General features: G+C 27.0%; 4 protein-coding genes across 4 annotated transcripts; all 4 read left to right on the top strand.

Moving 5' to 3' along the window:
* Positions 1-1,848: 1,848 nt before the first annotated feature.
* On the top strand, positions 1,849-3,045 carry LOC105460815. The gene is made up of 6 exons (XM_011707306.1): positions 1,849-1,937; positions 2,030-2,143; positions 2,244-2,334; positions 2,472-2,617; positions 2,775-2,907; positions 2,992-3,045. Exons 1-6 carry the CDS (start codon positions 1,849-1,851, stop codon positions 3,043-3,045), a joined length of 627 nt encoding a protein of 208 aa, XP_011705608.1.
* Positions 3,046-5,419: 2,374 nt separating this feature from the next.
* LOC105460814 lies at positions 5,420-11,712 on the top strand. Its single transcript, XM_011707304.1, has 6 exons — positions 5,420-5,505; positions 5,619-5,732; positions 5,838-5,928; positions 6,323-6,471; positions 6,629-6,761; positions 11,587-11,712. Exons 1-6 carry the CDS (start codon positions 5,489-5,491, stop codon positions 11,710-11,712), a joined length of 630 nt encoding a protein of 209 aa, XP_011705606.1. The 5' UTR covers positions 5,420-5,488.
* Positions 11,713-12,416: 704 nt separating this feature from the next.
* Positions 12,417-14,727, top strand: LOC105460813. Its single transcript, XM_011707303.1, has 4 exons — positions 12,417-12,491; positions 12,646-12,791; positions 12,937-13,072; positions 14,584-14,727. The coding sequence occupies exons 1-4, from the start codon at positions 12,435-12,437 to the stop codon at positions 14,725-14,727; spliced, it is 483 nt and encodes a 160-aa protein (XP_011705605.1). The 5' UTR covers positions 12,417-12,434.
* A 474-nt stretch (positions 14,728-15,201) lies between these two features.
* LOC105460812 (odorant receptor 4-like) lies at positions 15,202-17,590 on the top strand. Its single transcript, XM_011707302.1, has 6 exons — positions 15,202-15,234; positions 15,383-15,499; positions 16,063-16,153; positions 16,461-16,603; positions 17,099-17,231; positions 17,326-17,590. Exons 1-6 carry the CDS (start codon positions 15,218-15,220, stop codon positions 17,377-17,379), a joined length of 555 nt encoding a protein of 184 aa, XP_011705604.1. The 5' UTR covers positions 15,202-15,217; the 3' UTR covers positions 17,380-17,590.
* Positions 17,591-18,954: the final 1,364 nt, after the last annotated feature.

Genomic DNA, 18,954 nt, shown 5'->3' with positions numbered 1-18,954 from the left:
GACGTGTGCTCTTCCGATCTTTTGTCGGTCATGAAATACAGCTCTTAGCATAAAGCCAGAAACTTGTAACTAATTAAATTGACGAACAATTTAATATCCTTCGATGCTAATATGCATCTATAAGATTCCCTTCCCCCCAAAACCTGTAAAGAAATTTATTACTCTTGTGTGGTTGGATATTGTAAGAATTTCACACACGAGCCATACTCGTGTTGGCTCTCATAGGCAATTATTTCACTATATTTGATTTATTCCTTAAAGCATTCCTTCTATTTAATTTCATATACAATATTAAATTTAAATTTGTAGCAATTTGAACATATAATAAAAATAACATGTCATACCATATTTGTAATATTATTATCACAATCTTTCTATATACTTACTGCAAATTTGCTAATACAATTTGCTAAATAATTAAAATAATATATATATTATTAGATATTGTAAAATAAAACATACTATAAAAAATTATAAAAAATTTTAATTTCTAATTTTGTATATACGTATTAATTTTTGTATTATCTTTTTATGTTAAATTGTTATGCATTAAAAAGCAATCAATATTTTTTAATTAATAATTTTTTCATTATATAAAAGCAATAATTTTTAAGAAATCGTTGTATATAATTAGTTTTTGCAGTTTACAGTATTTGTGACTTCAAAATGTACTCCAGATTTAGTTATCAACATTCTCTCCTCTGCATTATTTTATATGATATTTTTGATTAAATATGTTTCGTTTATTATTAATATTAAAAGCGTAAGTAAAATATTTACAGTCTGTCAAACAAGAATGCGACCGAGTAAACTTCTCTTTTGAAGAATCGTTACGCCGAAAACACTGAGTAAATAGAAGAGTTTTTTCCTAACACAGCGTTACACAGAGAATCGTATTGTTAATTTTGTTATTGTCTAATTTTCTATCTCAAAAGAACAACGATCTAAAATATCAGAGTTGTTTTTGTTCTCAACAGAATAAAAATTAAGTTAAAATATTAAACTGGCCATCACAGTCACCAGATACAAATCGAATTGAAAATGCCTGAGGATTAATGAAGATAAATTTGCGTGGAAAAAAGCGTGCACGGTGAAACAATTATCTGGACAGATTCATTCTTTACCTCGAAAATGTTATAAAATTAATGTTACAAAGTTGTCAGACAATAATTGACAACGGCGATGCATTGGTTGACTTATTAATATAAAAGCATTGTAATACTGATTGTGCTGTCTGTGCATGCTGTGAACTGTATAATTTTTTCATTTTTTAATAACAAATTGTTGAAAAATTTTGTCGATCACGCGTTTGACAGACTGAATTATATATTAAATGTATAATGTATAAATAAGCATTTCAAATATAAATTTTAATGTAGTACAATATAAACATTATTTTTCCTGAGTTACAAAAAAAACGATGTAGTATCTTGTTCAAATAGATAAAATATTTGTTGGATCAAATGAAGTATATCTATAACGAATTAATTGACAAGAATGAAATCAATATCATAGAGAAGTATAATACTTATGCGAAACGTTACACAATCGCATTCTTATGTAAGCCAAGTTGCTTTTGTTACATACAACGTATATGTCATAATTCAAAACTAATTAGCAAATTAATAACAAGTTTACTTATTAATTAAATTAATTTTTAAATATTCTTCAGTGTTAGTCATTTCTGTTGGATTCACTATAATTTTCTATGCACTTTGGCCACGAATTTTTGATATTTTGTTTCTTATAAATGAAACTCGATCGCATCCTACATTGCCGTTAGTAGTCGAATATTTCGTCAATCAAGAAAAATACTTCTATTTGATATTGTTCCATGCAAGTGTGACTATGGTTATAGGCAGTATTACATTGTTGGCGACAGGAACAATACTGATACTTTATATAAAGTATGCATGTGGAATGTTTGAAATAACCTGGTACGAGAATAACGACATAAAAGCATGTATAGAAAATCTATAAAATCGGAAAATTAAGAAACATATAATTATGTCTAACGGATCACTTGTAGTTACCGTATCGAACGAGCAATGACATTTGAAATATTACGAAAAGATTTGAAAAATAAAAATATGATTTACAAGGGACTAATTAACGCCGTGGATATGCATCGCAAAGCTATGAAGTTAGTATTCATATGAAAGAAATAATGAAATACAATATTTGTATATAATAATCAATAATGTATAGAATACGCGTAAAATAATACCATGTTTCTTTTACAGATTTTCTACCTCGGTAGTATCTAGATTTAAAATAATGTTCTCCTTATTGATAACAGTCGGCGTGATTAGTACAACGCTCAATTTTTTTCGGGTAAATACGGTTTTCCTATTATTTATGTGTAACCGTAACAAAACTTACTTAAGTTTTCCTCAACAACTCTAATTAATTGTTTATTCGACATTACTGATTTAGTTTCTACCAAGATCTTGAGAACGCTTGTATATTAGATTTTTCAGATAATATCATTTGAATACGATGCAGTGGAATTTACATTACGTTTAATATACACCATCGTCTATTTCTCTTACTTATTTATAGGAAATTATCTTGCGCAAGAAATTATGGACCTCAATAATAATGTATTTATTACCGTGTAAGGGAATATATAATTGCATATGCGTACTTACTGTTCATATAATAAAAACAATTAATGTAATTTAATTTTTTTTAAAATCGTGTGATAAACTTATTCATAAGTTTTTTTTATACTCCTCAATAATTTCAATTATAAATTCGTTATAATGTATTAGATACAACGTTCAATGGTACGTAGCACCGTTACAAATACAAAAAATGATACTGTTTCTCTTGCAAAGGGGTACCAAAAGGTTCTCTATGAATATTGCTGGACTGTTCGTAGGATCATTAGAAGGGGCTGCTACGGTAAGGAAAATATATGTTTAAATAAGTATATAAACATAATATATTTTAGACAGAAGAAAATAGAAAAATTATGTTTTATTTCAGTTGTTGAGTACTGTAGTATCATATTTCACCGTTCTCCATTCTACACGAAATTGACGTAAAACAAATCAATTAATTAATAGTAAATGATAAAGCAGTAGTAAATGAACTAGATAAAATGCATATCTTAATTTAAAAAAATGCATTGTTAATAACATTTATGAAATTATAAAAAATCTTAATTTTATAAAAAAATATAAAATTAAAGAAAATATGTGTATATTCTAAGCATTAAATATATACTCTATACTATTAACAAAAAATTACCAATATTTACCAATAATGTAGATTGATAATCTTTATACTGACATTTCAAGTTGAGCAGTTTTACTCTGAAGGATCAAACATACCTCCGCGAATGCATCTACTAGAATGAAGTACGTTAAACTATATTGTGCAGGGAGGGGGTTGAGTCGCACCTGCGCAGTTCATATAAGTCCCTATACGCAGTATTTCTTTATGAGAAATAAACATCTGTTACATTATTACATAATAGAACTGATCGCTCAAACATACACCCTGTCGAATATAGGTGTAAATTGCCAAGTGTTTCGTCTCACGGTAGAATTTTGTTACATTTTCCATTGCATTTAAATTAAATTAGGCAATTCGACTTTAATTCAAATAAAAGAAAACAAAGCTGTAGAATACTCAGTCAGCAAAAACAAACGGTAGAGAACACGCGAAACAATCACTTTTTGTCATTTGTGCGTCAATGTGCCTGAACAAATGATCTGTATGAAGTCTCTTCAAATTAGTCTGAATCGATTTCTATTACTCGTAGTTGGCCTGTGGCCTTACCAGCAGCACTTTAAATTCGTTTGGCTCAGATTTATTTTGTTTAGTATTTTAGCGAGTTTTATTTTGTTTCAGGTACGTTCATATTTTTTAACTTTACTATATACAGTATTAAATTTTAATTTGTAGCAATTGAACATCGCAAGAAAAGTTACAGCAGACTTATAATGTTATAATTACAATCTTTCTAATTACAACATATTTATTAATAATTAAAAGATCATCAAAGATATGACATTATATATATAAAAAACACACTATAATAAATAGTACAAAATTTTTCATTTTTAATAATGTATATTTTAATTTCTGTTTTATCTTTTGATATTAAATTGTTATATATTAAAAAGCGATTAATAATTTTTTTATTGCATAAAGAAATAATAATTTTCATAAAAAATCGTGTGTAATTACTTTTTGCAGTTTACAGTATTTGTGACTTCAAAATTTACTCCGGATTTAGTCATCAACATTCTCTCCTCTGCATTATTTTATATGATATTATTGATTAAATATGTTTCGTTTAGTATTAATATTAAAAACGTAAGTGAAATAATTACAGCCTGTCAAACAAAAGCGAGACCGAGTAAACATCTCTCTTGGAGAATCATTACAACAAAAACACTTGAACGAGCAGATAGAAAAGTTCTTCCCTTACAATCCATTACACAGAGAATCGTATTGTTATTTAATGTCTGATTTTTTATCCTTCAAAAGAACAAAAATATAAAATATAAGCAATAATAAAGTTGTTTTTGCTCCCAGAAGAGCGAAAATAATGTCAAATTATTAGACTGACCATCACAGTCATCAGATACAAATCCAACTGAAAATGACTGGAATTAATGAAGATAAAGTTGCATAAAAAAGTGTGGTAAAATAATTATCTCGACAGATTCATTTTTTACCTCGAGAATATTATAAAATTAATGCTACAAAGTTGGCAAACAATAATTGCGAACGACGCTGATTGGATGACTTATTAATACAAAAAAGCGTTGTAGTACTGATTGCGTAGTTTAAAATTTTTTCACTTTTTTAAATAAATAGTTTAAAAATTATGGTCGATCACGCGTTTGACAGATTGAATTATAGATATATTAGATGCATACTATATAAATAAGCATATTCAAAATATAAATTTCAATGTAGTATGATATAAATATTACTTTTTCTGACTTAAAAGAAAAACAACATGGCATCTTATTAAAACGGCAGGGAAAATATTTGTTGGACCAAATGATGCACATCTATAACGAGTTAATTGATAAGAATGAACTCAATATCATAGAGAGATACAATACTTATGCAAAACGTTACACAATCACATTATTATGTAAGCCAGTTACTTTTGTTATACACAACATATATGTTATAATACAAAAATAATTAAGTTAATAACTAATCAAGTTAACTTAAGTTTATTTAACAATTAATTTTTAAACGTCCCTCAGTAATTGTCATTTTCGTTGGATTCACTTCAATTTTCTATGTATTTTGGCCGCAAATTTTTGATATTCTGTTCCCTATAAATGGAACTCGATCACATCCTACGTTGCCGTTTATAGTCGAATATTTCGTCAATCAAGAAAAATACTTCTATTTGATATTATTCCATGCAAGTGTGACACTTACTATAGGCACTATCACAACGTTGGCGACAGGAGCGATACTGATAGTCTATGTAAAGTATGCATGTGGAATGTTTCAAATTGCTTGGTACGAGAATAACGACATAAAAATACATATAGAAAATCTAAAAAATGGAGAAATTAAGAGAATATATATGAAATGTATGAATCGACTAATTATGACTAACGAATCACTTGTAGTTATCGTATCGAACGAGCAATGTCATTCGAAATATTACGAAAGAACTTGGAAAATGAAAATTTGATTTTCAAGGGACTAATTTATGCTGTGGACATGCATCGCAAAGCTATGAAGTTAGTAGATATTCATATGGAAGTAATTACACAATATTCGTAATAATCAATGAATTATATGTATAGAATACACGCGCGTAGAATAATATTCTGTTTCTTTTATAGATTCTCTACCTCGATAGTATCTAAATTTCAAATAACGCTTTCCTTGTTAATAATAATCGGCGTGATTAGTGCAACGCTCAACATATTTCGGGTAAATACAGTCTTTTTTATTTATTATATTACGGAGTAATCGTATAACAAAACTTATTCAATAAATTATATAAAAGATAAGATCGAGAAACGAGTATACAATAACTTAGGTGTAAAAATTAAAACTTTAATAAAATTATTATATAAAATTCTAGAATATTTCAGACTTACAGAGTCATCTTCATTCTAGCATAATTAAAAATACGCAGTAAAGTCCAATAAATAAAAGAATAAATACATTAAAACGCAAAGTTAAATACAAATAAATAAATAAATAATTTAACATGTCTATAAGAGAATAAAAACTTATTCAAGTTTTCATTGACAGTTCTAATTGTTTATTTGACATTACTGATTTAATTTCTACCAAGATCTTCAGAGCGCTTGTATATTAGATTTTTCAGATGGTATTACAATTAAAATACGATGCAGTGGAACTTGCGATACGTTTGCTGTACAACCTCGTCTATTTCTCTTACTTACTTATAGGGAATTATATTGCGCAAGAAATTATTGATCTCAATAATAATGTGTTTATTACTGTGTAAGGGAAATATTTATATATATATAATGTAATTTAATGCGCATATTTCTACGAACCAACGTAATAAAAAGTACAATTAATGTATTTTAAGAAACGTGATAAACTTGTCTATAAGTTCTTTTTTATATTACTCAATTATAAATTCATCATAATGTAGGTACAACGTTCAATGGTACATAGCTCCATTGCAAATACAAAAAATGATATTATTTGTCTTGCAAAGAAGTACCAAGGCGTTTAATTTGAATATTGCTGGACTGTTCGTGGGATCGTTAGAAGGTGCTGCTACGGTAAGAAAAATACTTTTTAAAATAAACAATATATTTTGAACACAACAAAATAGAAAAATCATGTCTTATTACAGTTGTTTAGTACCGGAATATCATATTTCACCGTTCTTCTTTCAACACGAAATTGACGCATAACAGATTAATTAATAGTGCAGTAAAATAACAATAATGAAGAAATTAGTTAAACAAAGTGAATATTTAAAAAAATATTCTAAAACAAAACAAATGTTGATTAATAACATATACGAAATTACATAAAAATGTCTTAATTTTATAACAAAATATGAAATTTGTTAAAGCAAAAGTATATTGTATACTGTTAACAAGAACTTATGAAATATTTTGTAGTCTAATGTCTATTGACAACATTTATATTGACGTTTCAAGTTGACCAATACTGCTCTGAAGAATCAAACCTCGCACGTACTAAATTAACGCACGTACTAAAATAAAATGAGGTAGTTATGTTAAAATATATTGTGCTGGAAGAGAGACTAATTGTAAGTCGTACCTGCACAGTCCATAGTCGTACAATTCCCTCACACGAAGGGAGTTGCTTTATTTTCTTCATCGAAATTAACATCTATTATATTATTGCTATAGTCACATCGAACATTTATCCATATATTTCTTATAGCAAAAAAGAGTGTAAAATGTCAAGTGTTTCGATCTCATGGATATTTCGTGCATTTACATTGCATAAATTCAATGAGATAATTCTAATTAAATTATTATATATATGATATTATTATACAGTAATAATACAATTATATTTATTACACATGTAGTAATAATTATTTTATAGTATGTACTTATACATACGAGAAAACATTTTTTTAAATATTTAATAAATTTTTTTTTTAAATATTTAATAAATTTTTTCAATGTATATATAAATGTAAATATAACTTTTCCTGAACTTAACTTAAACACAAACAGCATAGAATTTTGTGAAAAAGGTGAAATTTGTTGGAGTAGCTGCAGCATATTTATGACGAATTAACTAACGGAAATCAATATTATAAAAAAGTACGGTAGTTATGCTAAACGTTATACGGTTGCATTATTATGTAAAATAATTACTCTGATTACATGAAATTTACGTTATAATTGCCGATTAATAAACAAGTTTATAATGAATTTACTTATCAAGTAAAATAATTTTAAATAATCTTCGCTGATCGTATTATGTGCATTTTCTTTAATTTTGTACTCATTGTAGCCTTATTTCTTTTGATATTCTTCGCAAAGATACTCAAAACTTTAGATTTTCGTTGAAAAAGTTATAAAACTATATTATAATACAAGTAAGTAAATAATTAGACAAAATCATCACTAATTGAATTATTATTATAAATGACCTCTTTAATACGAATTGTGACTTTCCACGGGTTTAGATAGATAAAAATGCTACCATCGTATTCAACAACTTAAAAAACATTAGATTACATGTACAACTTATGTTACATCGTTTAAATTAAAATCGGCTTATTTAATTCATCGTCCTTTTATGGGAGCATTAGTTTTTATCAAGATCTTATGCTCGTATTCAAAATTTTTCAGATGATATCGTTTGGATACGAAGCTATAAAACTTTTATTATCAGTATTATTTGTAATATTGTAATCTTCCAAATTATCAAGTTTACTTGAAAACATTCAACCATTTTACGCAGGAAATTATCGATTGCAATATTAATATATGTATATGTCAGCATGTAAGAAAGCCAATATGACGACACATATTTGTTCCTCGGCATATAATAATAATAAAAATTGTCATTTTATTAAGAAGCAAATATTGAATAAAAAATTGTTCTCAATTTTTTTGAAAAAATTTCATCACCAGACATCCGATAGCACATATTATATATAAAATGTAACATATATATACATATATATATATATATTATTATATGTATATGCATTATCGAGATATGCGTTAACAGAGGCTGCATTCCGTTATTCACTGCGAGTACTAAAAATCTATGGTTCACGTTACGTATATTGTCATTTTTCAGTACTCGCAATGAATAACGCAGCCAGAATCTCCTCAAATGTGTTTCAAATTTTTCTTTAATCAGTAATTTGATTATAACGCAAGATTCAGAGCATGGTACAAGATTTAGTTACAAATCCGTTACCAATATAGAAGCTGATAAAACTTTCATTGCAAAGAAATACCAAAGCATTCGCTATGAGTATTGTTGGATTATTCGTGAGATTATTAGGAGGACGGTGCAGCAACGGTAAAAATATATTAGCTTATATTTTAACATGACATTAAATAATCGGTGGTGAGAGTAGGCGCAGAGAGTGTGCGTCTACTTTCTGTGTCAAAGACCTGAGTTCAAATCTGACCAGAAAAATCGAATTTTTATTCGACCGCCACTCGGAAGGCAATGGCAAATCACCAAGAGTGCATCTTACCATAAAAACCCCTCTAAATTAGGCCGTTCCGAACCGACATGAAACTGTAAGTTTTGTGTAACATCTGCGTAAATAATGCACGACGCTCTGATAAGAGAAGAAGGATTCAGAACAAATTTTAAATAGAAAAAAGACTGGAGAGAGATAATTCTGTTAAAATTGTTTAATTTAGTTATAGATATTTCAGAACTAAACAATTTTAAGTAAATTTATCAATTCTGTCTTTTTTCTATCTAAATTTTTGTCTGAATTCTTCTTCTTTTATCAGAACGTAGTGACTTCCTCGTCGTATTTCTGTGGTGTGCGTTATTTACAATTTACGCAGATATACTCATATACAGGACTTACAGTTTAACACCGGTTCCGAACGGCTTAATTTAAAAAGGGTTTTCATGATAAGATATACGATATCATATTTCGTTGCCCTTTATTCGGCAACATTAATATAAAAATAAATAAAAAATTGAAAATATTAAAATAAAAAAAATAATGAAATTAATTATAAATAAATGATGTTGCTAATTTTCTTAAAAGAAGCAGAGATAAATCAGATGTGTAAGACGAGTTACAAAGAAGAGTGTAATAACTGCAAAAATAGAAAACGTATAAAACAATGCTTGTATAATAACACATTAAAGAATATATTTAATAATAAATTATAATAAATCATTGGCCGATAGATCGGTATGTAAAACTAATCAATTGCCACTTTTCTAAAGAATCAAAATGTAACGTACGAGTTCACACACTGCGAAGAGAATGAAGTGCGACAAAACGCTACTGAAAGTACGCCTGCGCGACTTTTTATCGGGAAATACATTTACAAGTAGTTTTCTCTTTTGGAAAATAAACATCTATTCAATTATCTTACGTTGCATCGATCGTTTAATCGCCCACCTATTTCTAGGCAAATTTGCTAAAATGCGAGTGTTCCGATCTCACGGTAAAATTTCGATATTTCACGTCGCATTAGGCAATTTACATTAATATTTAAGCTAGATAAATAAAGGAATGAAATATACAACCGACTGGTCGAAAGAAAAAAATAGGCTCACTGGTCCCTTTGCTGTTACACGGATATACACGCTCGTGGAGAAATGATCTCTATCGACTCTTTACATATTGGCCTCAATCGGTTTTTATTACTCATAGTTGGTCTATGGCCTTATCAGCAGTCTAAACTCGTTCAGTTTCAATTAATTCTGTTTTTTGGTATTTTGGTAACATTTATTTTATTTCAGGTATGTGAACATGATCTAAATTTTAATTGTATATAATTATAAAATAAAAAAAATCATTGTTTTTATTCGTGGCGATCATTAACTTTGCAATTTATATTAGAACCGTTATAAGTTATCACAAACTCAATATCACATATATTATATCATATATTAATATAAATAAATATATTAAAAATTTAAATTTTATATAAATTTTATTCTAATAAATAAATTCAGTTTTAAATAGATATTAAATCGTAATATATTAAAAACCAATTAATAATTGAAGTCTTCTTCTGTTAATATTATCAATTCTAAGAAAATAATTTTAATAGAAATTTCGATGAATAAAAATATTTTTTTGCAGTTCACAACGTTTTTGACTTCGCCATGTACTACGGATCTTTTTATTAATGTTCTTTCCTCTGTATTATGTTTCGTTACCTTTGTGATTAAATATAGTTTTTTTAGCATTAATATTGAAGTCGTAAGTAAAATATAAAGGGTACAATCAAAAGTTGCCAAAATTTAATAGATGTTATTTTGAATAAACAGAATATATAAATTAATTAAATACACTATGCAGTAAAAAATCCATTTATACTAGTATTTAATACAACAAGAATATACATATACATATATTATAAAAATAATCACCAATTCGACTAGTTGCAGATATACATATGATAAAAAAATGATTATCTGAACTAATGTTATAATTAAAACGCTTTCCAAAACATTATAAATTAAACATAACAGCTAACATTATTATAATTATGCTTTTGAAGAAGTCCAGATGAATTTCTTTTGTAAAAATGTCCATGTTAAAACTTTCTGAATAAACATTATTGATTGTCACGTTATTGTGAGTTACACTATTAACCAAAATTTCAATTTTTGTATTTTTTCTACATATTCAAGAATAACATTTTTTTTTATATTATATGCTAATAAAAATGAAAAGGTTCTTCTGAGGAGTAATATTTAATTTATTCCTTTCTTGCTTACTAATTTACAAAATAACATCTACTTCTATTCAGTAATTTTTCGATTGCCATCCTGTATATTAGGTATTATATTCACGTGTGGATAAATATTTCCAAAAATAAGTTTTTAACATAATATACAGTAATATTTATTAAACATAATAAAAAGCACGCAAAATTATTAAAACAGGTAAAGTGTTTGCTGGAGCAACTGCAGCATAACTGTGATGAATTAATTGATGAAAATGAAATCAATATCATGAAACAGTACGCTATCAATGCAAAACGTTACACGGCTGTACTTATACGTAAATAATTGCTTTCGGTTTCTATAAAACGTAAATTGAATGTTATATTTGGAGAGATAACTAACAATTTTATAATAAACTTTCTAAAGATTGAACTTTTAAAGAATGGATTCTGAAATATTTTTTAGTGTTAAGTGCATCCGCTTTATTTTTATATCCAATTTGGCCGTGGATTTTCGATATTTTACTACCTAAAACTCGACCACATTCTTTGCCACTGTTTGTAACAGAGTATTTTGTTGACCAAGAAAGATATTTTTATCTGATTACCTTGCATGCAAACGCAGCCTTTGCTATAGGCCTTATTGCAATGGTAGCGACAGGGTCATTGCTCATAGTTTGCATACAACATGCATGTGGAATGTTTCGAATTGCCTGGTAAGAGAATAAAAATATAAAAATAATGATGTATAAAAAAATCAATAATTGTAAAATTGGAAAATTAGAGAGACTATTTAATCATGCTAGAAGAATCACTTGCAGTTATCGTATTGAACAAACAATGACAATTAAAACTTTGCAAGAAAACAGCTCAAAAAACAAGAATTTAATTTACAAGGGATTAATTTATGCTGTGGACATGCATCGCAAAGCAATGAAGTTGGTAGTCATAGTACAACAGTAATTATACAATATCTGTAATAATCAATAATACGTGTAGAATATGAGTAGAGTAATATCTCCTTTCTCTTGAAGATTCTCCGACTCGACAGTATCTAAATTTAAAATAATGTTCTTCCTTTTGATAGTAGTCGGCGTGATTTGCGGGGGTCTGAATTCTTTTCGGGTACATTTCGCCTTTCTCTTATAATATATTTATGAATAGTAGTACAAGATCAATTACAACCAAATTTTTATCAGAAGTTTTAATTATAATCGTTATTTTGTTTAATATTATTAATGTAGTTTATATCAAGATTTTGAATGCGCTTGTATATTAGATTTTTCAGATGGTAGCATTTGAATGCAATGCAATGGAACTTTTGTTACCCATAATATTTGTCTCCATCCATTTCACTTACACATTCGTAGGCAACTATGCCGCACAACAAATTACGGATCACAATAGTGATATATTTGCCACTGTGTAAGGATAATATTTATGCAATAAAAATACATGCACGTTTGTATCGATCAATGTAAAAAATACAGTTAGTATATTAATTTAAAAAACATGTTAAATTTGTTTTTTTTTTTCATATTTTCTCAATAATTAATTTGTCATAACATAGATATAACATTCAGTGGTATACAGCTCCGTTGCAAATACAAAAAATAATACTGTTTCTCTTGCAAAGAAGTAATAAAGCGTTCACTCTGAAATATATTGGTGGATTGTTTGTGGGATCATTAGAAGGTGCTGCTACGGTAAGAAAAATATTTTTCAAATTATGTGTTAAACCTAACGTATATCTTACACAGAGAAAAATGGAAAAATTGTGTCTTATTGTAGCTGTTGAAAATCGCAGTATCATGTTTCACCGTTCTTCATTCTATACAAAAGTGAACAAACAATAACAATGAATGCAAAGAAGGTTAACGACTAATAGTAATGAGATAACGATAGTAAAGCAATTCTAATTGCTATATATATTAAATGCGAATTATGTATTATAATCTGAAAAGATAAGTTTCTTTTTAATCTCAATAGAATTATAAAAATTCTTAAAACTAAAAAAATACAAAAACGTTTAAGCAATATAGTGTTTACAGGAAATTGTTAATAATTAACAATTGATACGTATCAATTATTGATACGTGATTAATGGTAAATATTAGACTGAGTAATTATCATTTCTTTAAATGGTTTAATGTAACTTACGACAGTACGCATCACGAAACCAGTGAGATATGTGCGTTACTGAAAAAAAATTAGCAAATGTTTGCGCGACAATCCGTTAGCAAATAAATACACAAGTATATTTCTATGAGAAATCAACACCTGTTCAATTTTCCATATTATATCGATCGTATAATCGCCGATCCCTTCTCAGGCAAATTGCTAACGTTTCAGAGTGGTATTTTTCGCCACTTTATATTAGATTAAATAATATATGATGCAATTTACAAGAAAATGGTAAGTTGTAATATTCAGTAGAAGATAATATAGAGGATAATAAAAAAGTAAGAAGATGCGCAAGCCTGATTTTCACAGTTAGACGCATTTCAATGCTCGTAGAGTAATGATCTGTATCGAGTCTAGACACTTTAATTTCAATCGAACTCTTTTACTTGCCCTTGGCTTATGGCCTTATCATCAATCGAATTTCGTTCGATTACAGATAATCTTGTGCGTTGGTATACTGACAAGTTGTATTTTCTTTCAGGTAAATATATTCCATATTATGTTCCATATTTTTTATTTTATTATTATATTATTCCACATATTTCTCATTGTGTCATTATATAGCTAAAGCTCTATATAATTATAAAATCATTCACCTTCTCAGAACTTTTATAGCCACTCTAAGTATATTAACAACATTGTGATATGTACTTATCATCCTATATAATTGAAATTATAAAACTTTCATTACATTATTTGACATTACAAAGAAGCTAACCATTCTAAACGTAAAATTTGATAATCGAATAAGCCAACAGTTTTGATCTCTTCGGTAAATTTATCTATTACAGTTTGCAACATTTTTGACTACAGAATGCACTCCCTATCTTGTAATAAAAGTTCTCGCTGTTGCAATATTTTCTACTACGTACATCATAAATTATAACGCATTTTGGATAAAAACTGATACTGTAAGTTTAAGCTTCTGTTGCATATTCAGAAAAATATATCTCATAATTCTCATAAATAAGTTTCTAGATATAATAATTTTTTTCAAGTTTTGCAATAAGAAACGCGTTAAATATTATAATAGGTAAAATATTTAATGGAACAACTACAGCAAATATGTAATGAGTTAAAAAATGAAAACGAGATCAATATCATGAAAGAGTACGGAAACTACGTAAAACGTTATACAGTTGCACTTATATGTAAGATAATATATGTAAATATATAAAATACAAAGCTAAATTAATTAATTAGAACAAGTGCTAAGCAATTAAATGTAATTAATTATAATTTTTTTACACTTGATTTTATTTATTACGTTAAAAACATAAAAAATGTTTTACAGTTAATATTTGAATAAAATGTCACGAGAAAATAATTATAAAGCACACAGAAATTTAAAAATATGCATTATAACATATATATTTAAGAGTATAAAAAAATTTATATAATTACTTATTAAAATGTTTTTAGCGATCACTATGTTCCTTATGGTTATCACCTTTTCAATACCATTTTTGTTGCCAATTTTTGAAGTTTTACATATAAACGGATCTAACCCACATCAAATATACTTTTTCGTGTCTGAGTACTTTATCGATCAAGAAAAATATTTCTACATAATTATGTTATATACACATGTAGTCATATGTATAGGAGCAACTACGACAACAGCAACAGGGACAATGCTCAGAGGATACCTCACACACGCTTGTGGAATGTTTAAAATTGCCAGGTAAAAGAATAAATTAATAAATCACTTACTAGTTTTCAAAAATTATGGTTGCAAATAAAATTTTGATTTTGTATCAATGCTTAGTACAAATTATAACGAATTATAAAAAAAATAATCTATGCATTTATGGTCTAAAATTAATTTATAGTTATCGTATCGAGCAAGCAATGACGATCAAAATGCTCGAGAATACCAGTAAGGAGAACGAAATTATGATTTCCAAAGAAATAATTTGCGCCGTCGATATCCAGCGCAAAGCTATAAAGTTGGTATCCATATGTGACAATATAAAGTTTATTTGGAAAATTAGTGTTAAATTTAATACATACTCGAAACGGCCCACTTCAATTTATGTTAATTTAACATAAAATGAATATATTAGAATATATAATAACATAAACATTAAATAAAAATTAACACAAATGTGATAATTTGTCACAAATTAAAAACAAATTAAAAGAATTTCTTCAAAAAAATTAACATTTATAATGTTAAATTAATGCATATCTTCATCTCTTATTCATTTATCTTCGATTTACGTTAAATGTACATTACTTGAAGTAGAGAGTACATTACTTGAGATTACGATTACTACATTTTAAAACTATTTTTATATTATTCATTTATTTATTCATAAATGATGTTACTTTAACACTAAAAAATGTTAAAAAGCAAATCAACACAAAATACTTAAATAATATAATTACATTATAAATTATAAGATTAACACGGTTGCAACATAAAAATTTTAACAAGGACCATTTTAACACAAGTGTAAAATGTTTTCTACTATGTATAGTAATTGTAATAATATTTTACTTTTTTAAGGTACTCTGAATTTTTGTTATCCCGTTTTGAAGGATCTTTGTGCCTAATAATGATGGCTAATGTAATTTCTTTGAGTCTCAATCTTTTTGCAGTAAGTTTTCTCTTGCGTTTTTAAACATGTTATTCAATATAACTGTGTAAATTATCTCATAATATTTGAACTTTATCTGAAAGAATTTCCAGATAAAAAACATAATTTAAAAATTATAAAAGCAAGACAAATGCTAATTCGTTTTTAATCAATTAAATTTTCTTTTTGAAAAAATAGAGTATCTAATAGAGAAATATTTTTTTGTTAATATTATTTACTTATAATTTTATAGTAGTAGTATATTTTTGTACATAAAATAAATAATTATTAAAATTATTACTTACAAATTTAAACCATAATATTTTAGATTTTTCGAACTATGACTCTTGGACTCAAAGAGCAAACCATATTTCATACTGTGATTGCATCGGTTATTCTTATGTACATGTTCTTAGCTAACTATACTGGGCAAGAAATAATAGATCACAATAATAATATATATATTACAGCGTAAGAAATTGCTTCGTATAACGTACACATAATTATCATTAATTTAGTTGTACTCGAGTTGTACTCGAGTAATTAAATTAAAGATTAATAATTACATATGCTACAATATATTGAATTTAATATAATAGTTATACAATCCAATTATTTGATGAGAAGAAGAAAAACCTTCATTTATTGACCGATTTACCTTAATTTATTTACCTTAATTTATCGATTTATCAAATCGATTGTATATTTGCTGACATTTCAATTCCCGAACATTTTGATCCTAATTTTACATAGGCAAGACGAGGGCTTACATATATAAATTGACAGTAATAAGAATAAAAATTTAAAAAAATTATAGATGCACGTTTAAAGTATTTCTAATGTTTTTGGACAATCTCTCTTTTCTGTGCAATTCGGATTGATGATAATTGGAATGTCAGCAAATCCTTACAGTTGACAAATATTGTGTCAATAAACGAGATACTCTTCATTATTATTATTTTATAGGTACAATGTTCGATGGTATGTAGCCCCCATGCACACACAGAAGCTGATACTCTTTATATTACGAAGAAGTGGCAAAGTTTTTGGTTTGCAGTTTGGCAATATATTTATGGCATCCTTAGAGTGTTTCGCCACGGTAATAATCATTATATATAAAACATTATTTTACTTATGATTCGAATCATCACTCTCCTATTAATAATTCAATACAAGATGTATTTTCATTACAGTTATTAAAAGCATCAATGTCTTATTTTACCTTCATGTATTCTACGCAGCAATGATACCAAAGAATATTATTTAATAAAAATAGGTTATAAGGCAATATTCATAATTTAAAAAATAAAAATGTGTTAAGATAACTGAATTTTTAAAGTGAACTTGAAATATCATTTGCACGAGAGGAAGTTATTAACTACAAGAAAAAAAACGAAATGTTCTAAATTATTGTATTGTAAAAATTACAGAATATGTAAAGTTGGCAATGTGTTGTGTATAATATAAATTTATTGTTTAGCACTCAGCATTTGTTTAATTGTTTTTACGAAATGTGTACTTAATTTTTATAAATATAAAAAAATTTTGATTAATTGCATTATTAAATAACATGCAAGAAAATTTTTTTCGTCAATAGTTCTCGTATAAAACCTAATCAACTGTATTTAATTTTTAATACTATTTAATATTGTATATATTTCTGATGACTAATTATTTCAAATACAGTAAGTTCCTAATAAACTGATGCATTTGCACAATAAATGACTTGAGAACAATATACGTAAATATATTTAGAGATAATACTGATTACCTACAGACGACAAAAATTTATATTCATGAAATTATAACATTGCTCGCAAGTAATGTTATAATAGAGATATAATATATAACAGAGATATAATTTATAAAATATGAAATATATTGCATAGTTAAGAAATAATTCTCAAATTTTTTTCATATTTCAATATCAATTCGTCATGACGTATATACAATGTTCAGTGATACGTAGCTCCGTTGCAATTACAAAAGACTATCTTTTGCAATGGAGTAGATGTTACAAAATTTAGAAAATACAAATATACCCAAATCAAAAATATTTTCAAGAAGAAATTATACGTAATATTTACCAGCATTGTATATGACAACTGTAACGTCGATGATTCAAACTGCGTAACTCACACTGTGTATTCACTCTGTGAAGAATCAAACGTAGCTTAAGACAGCGCGCAATAGACTGAGGTACATTAAAATATATTGTGCTGGAAAGGGTCGAACCGCACTTGCGCAGTCGACCCTCGCACTCTTCATGAAGTGTTTCTTTACGGGAAATAAACATCTGTTACATTATTGCCATACTGAAATCAATCGATTGGACCGTACCCTTTTCGTAATAAATATGTAAATTGCTAACGTTTATTTTTTTGTGATGTGTTTCGGTCTCACGATATTTTGTTATATCCTGCATTTATATTAAAATAAGCAATTTGTGTAAACATTCAAATAGAAAAAAAAAACAAAATTAGAGAGGATAGTCAACGATAAACAAAAAGAATAAGCAAATGAATTTCTTCCCCATCAATTGCATTTCAATGCTCATGAAAAAATGATTTGTATTGAGTGTTTGCATATCAATCTCAACCGATATCTATTACTTGCAGTTGGTCTATGGCCTTATCAGCAGTCTAAACTCGTTCGACTTCAAATAATTTTACTTTTTGGAATTTTAGCAACTTTTATTATTTTTCAGGTACGTTAATATTTTTAATTGTACAATTATGTATCAAATAAAATTAAATTTTAATACTTAGAAATCTTCCACATTGGGAATAAATATAAATAAATAGAAAGTGCTACATAATTTA

Source organism: Wasmannia auropunctata, unplaced genomic scaffold (assembly GCF_000956235.1).
Source record: "Wasmannia auropunctata unplaced genomic scaffold, wasmannia.A_1.0 LD315269.1, whole genome shotgun sequence".
NCBI lineage: Eukaryota > Metazoa > Arthropoda > Insecta > Hymenoptera > Formicidae > Wasmannia > Wasmannia auropunctata.
This window is presented reverse-complemented; position numbering and strand designations above follow the sequence as displayed.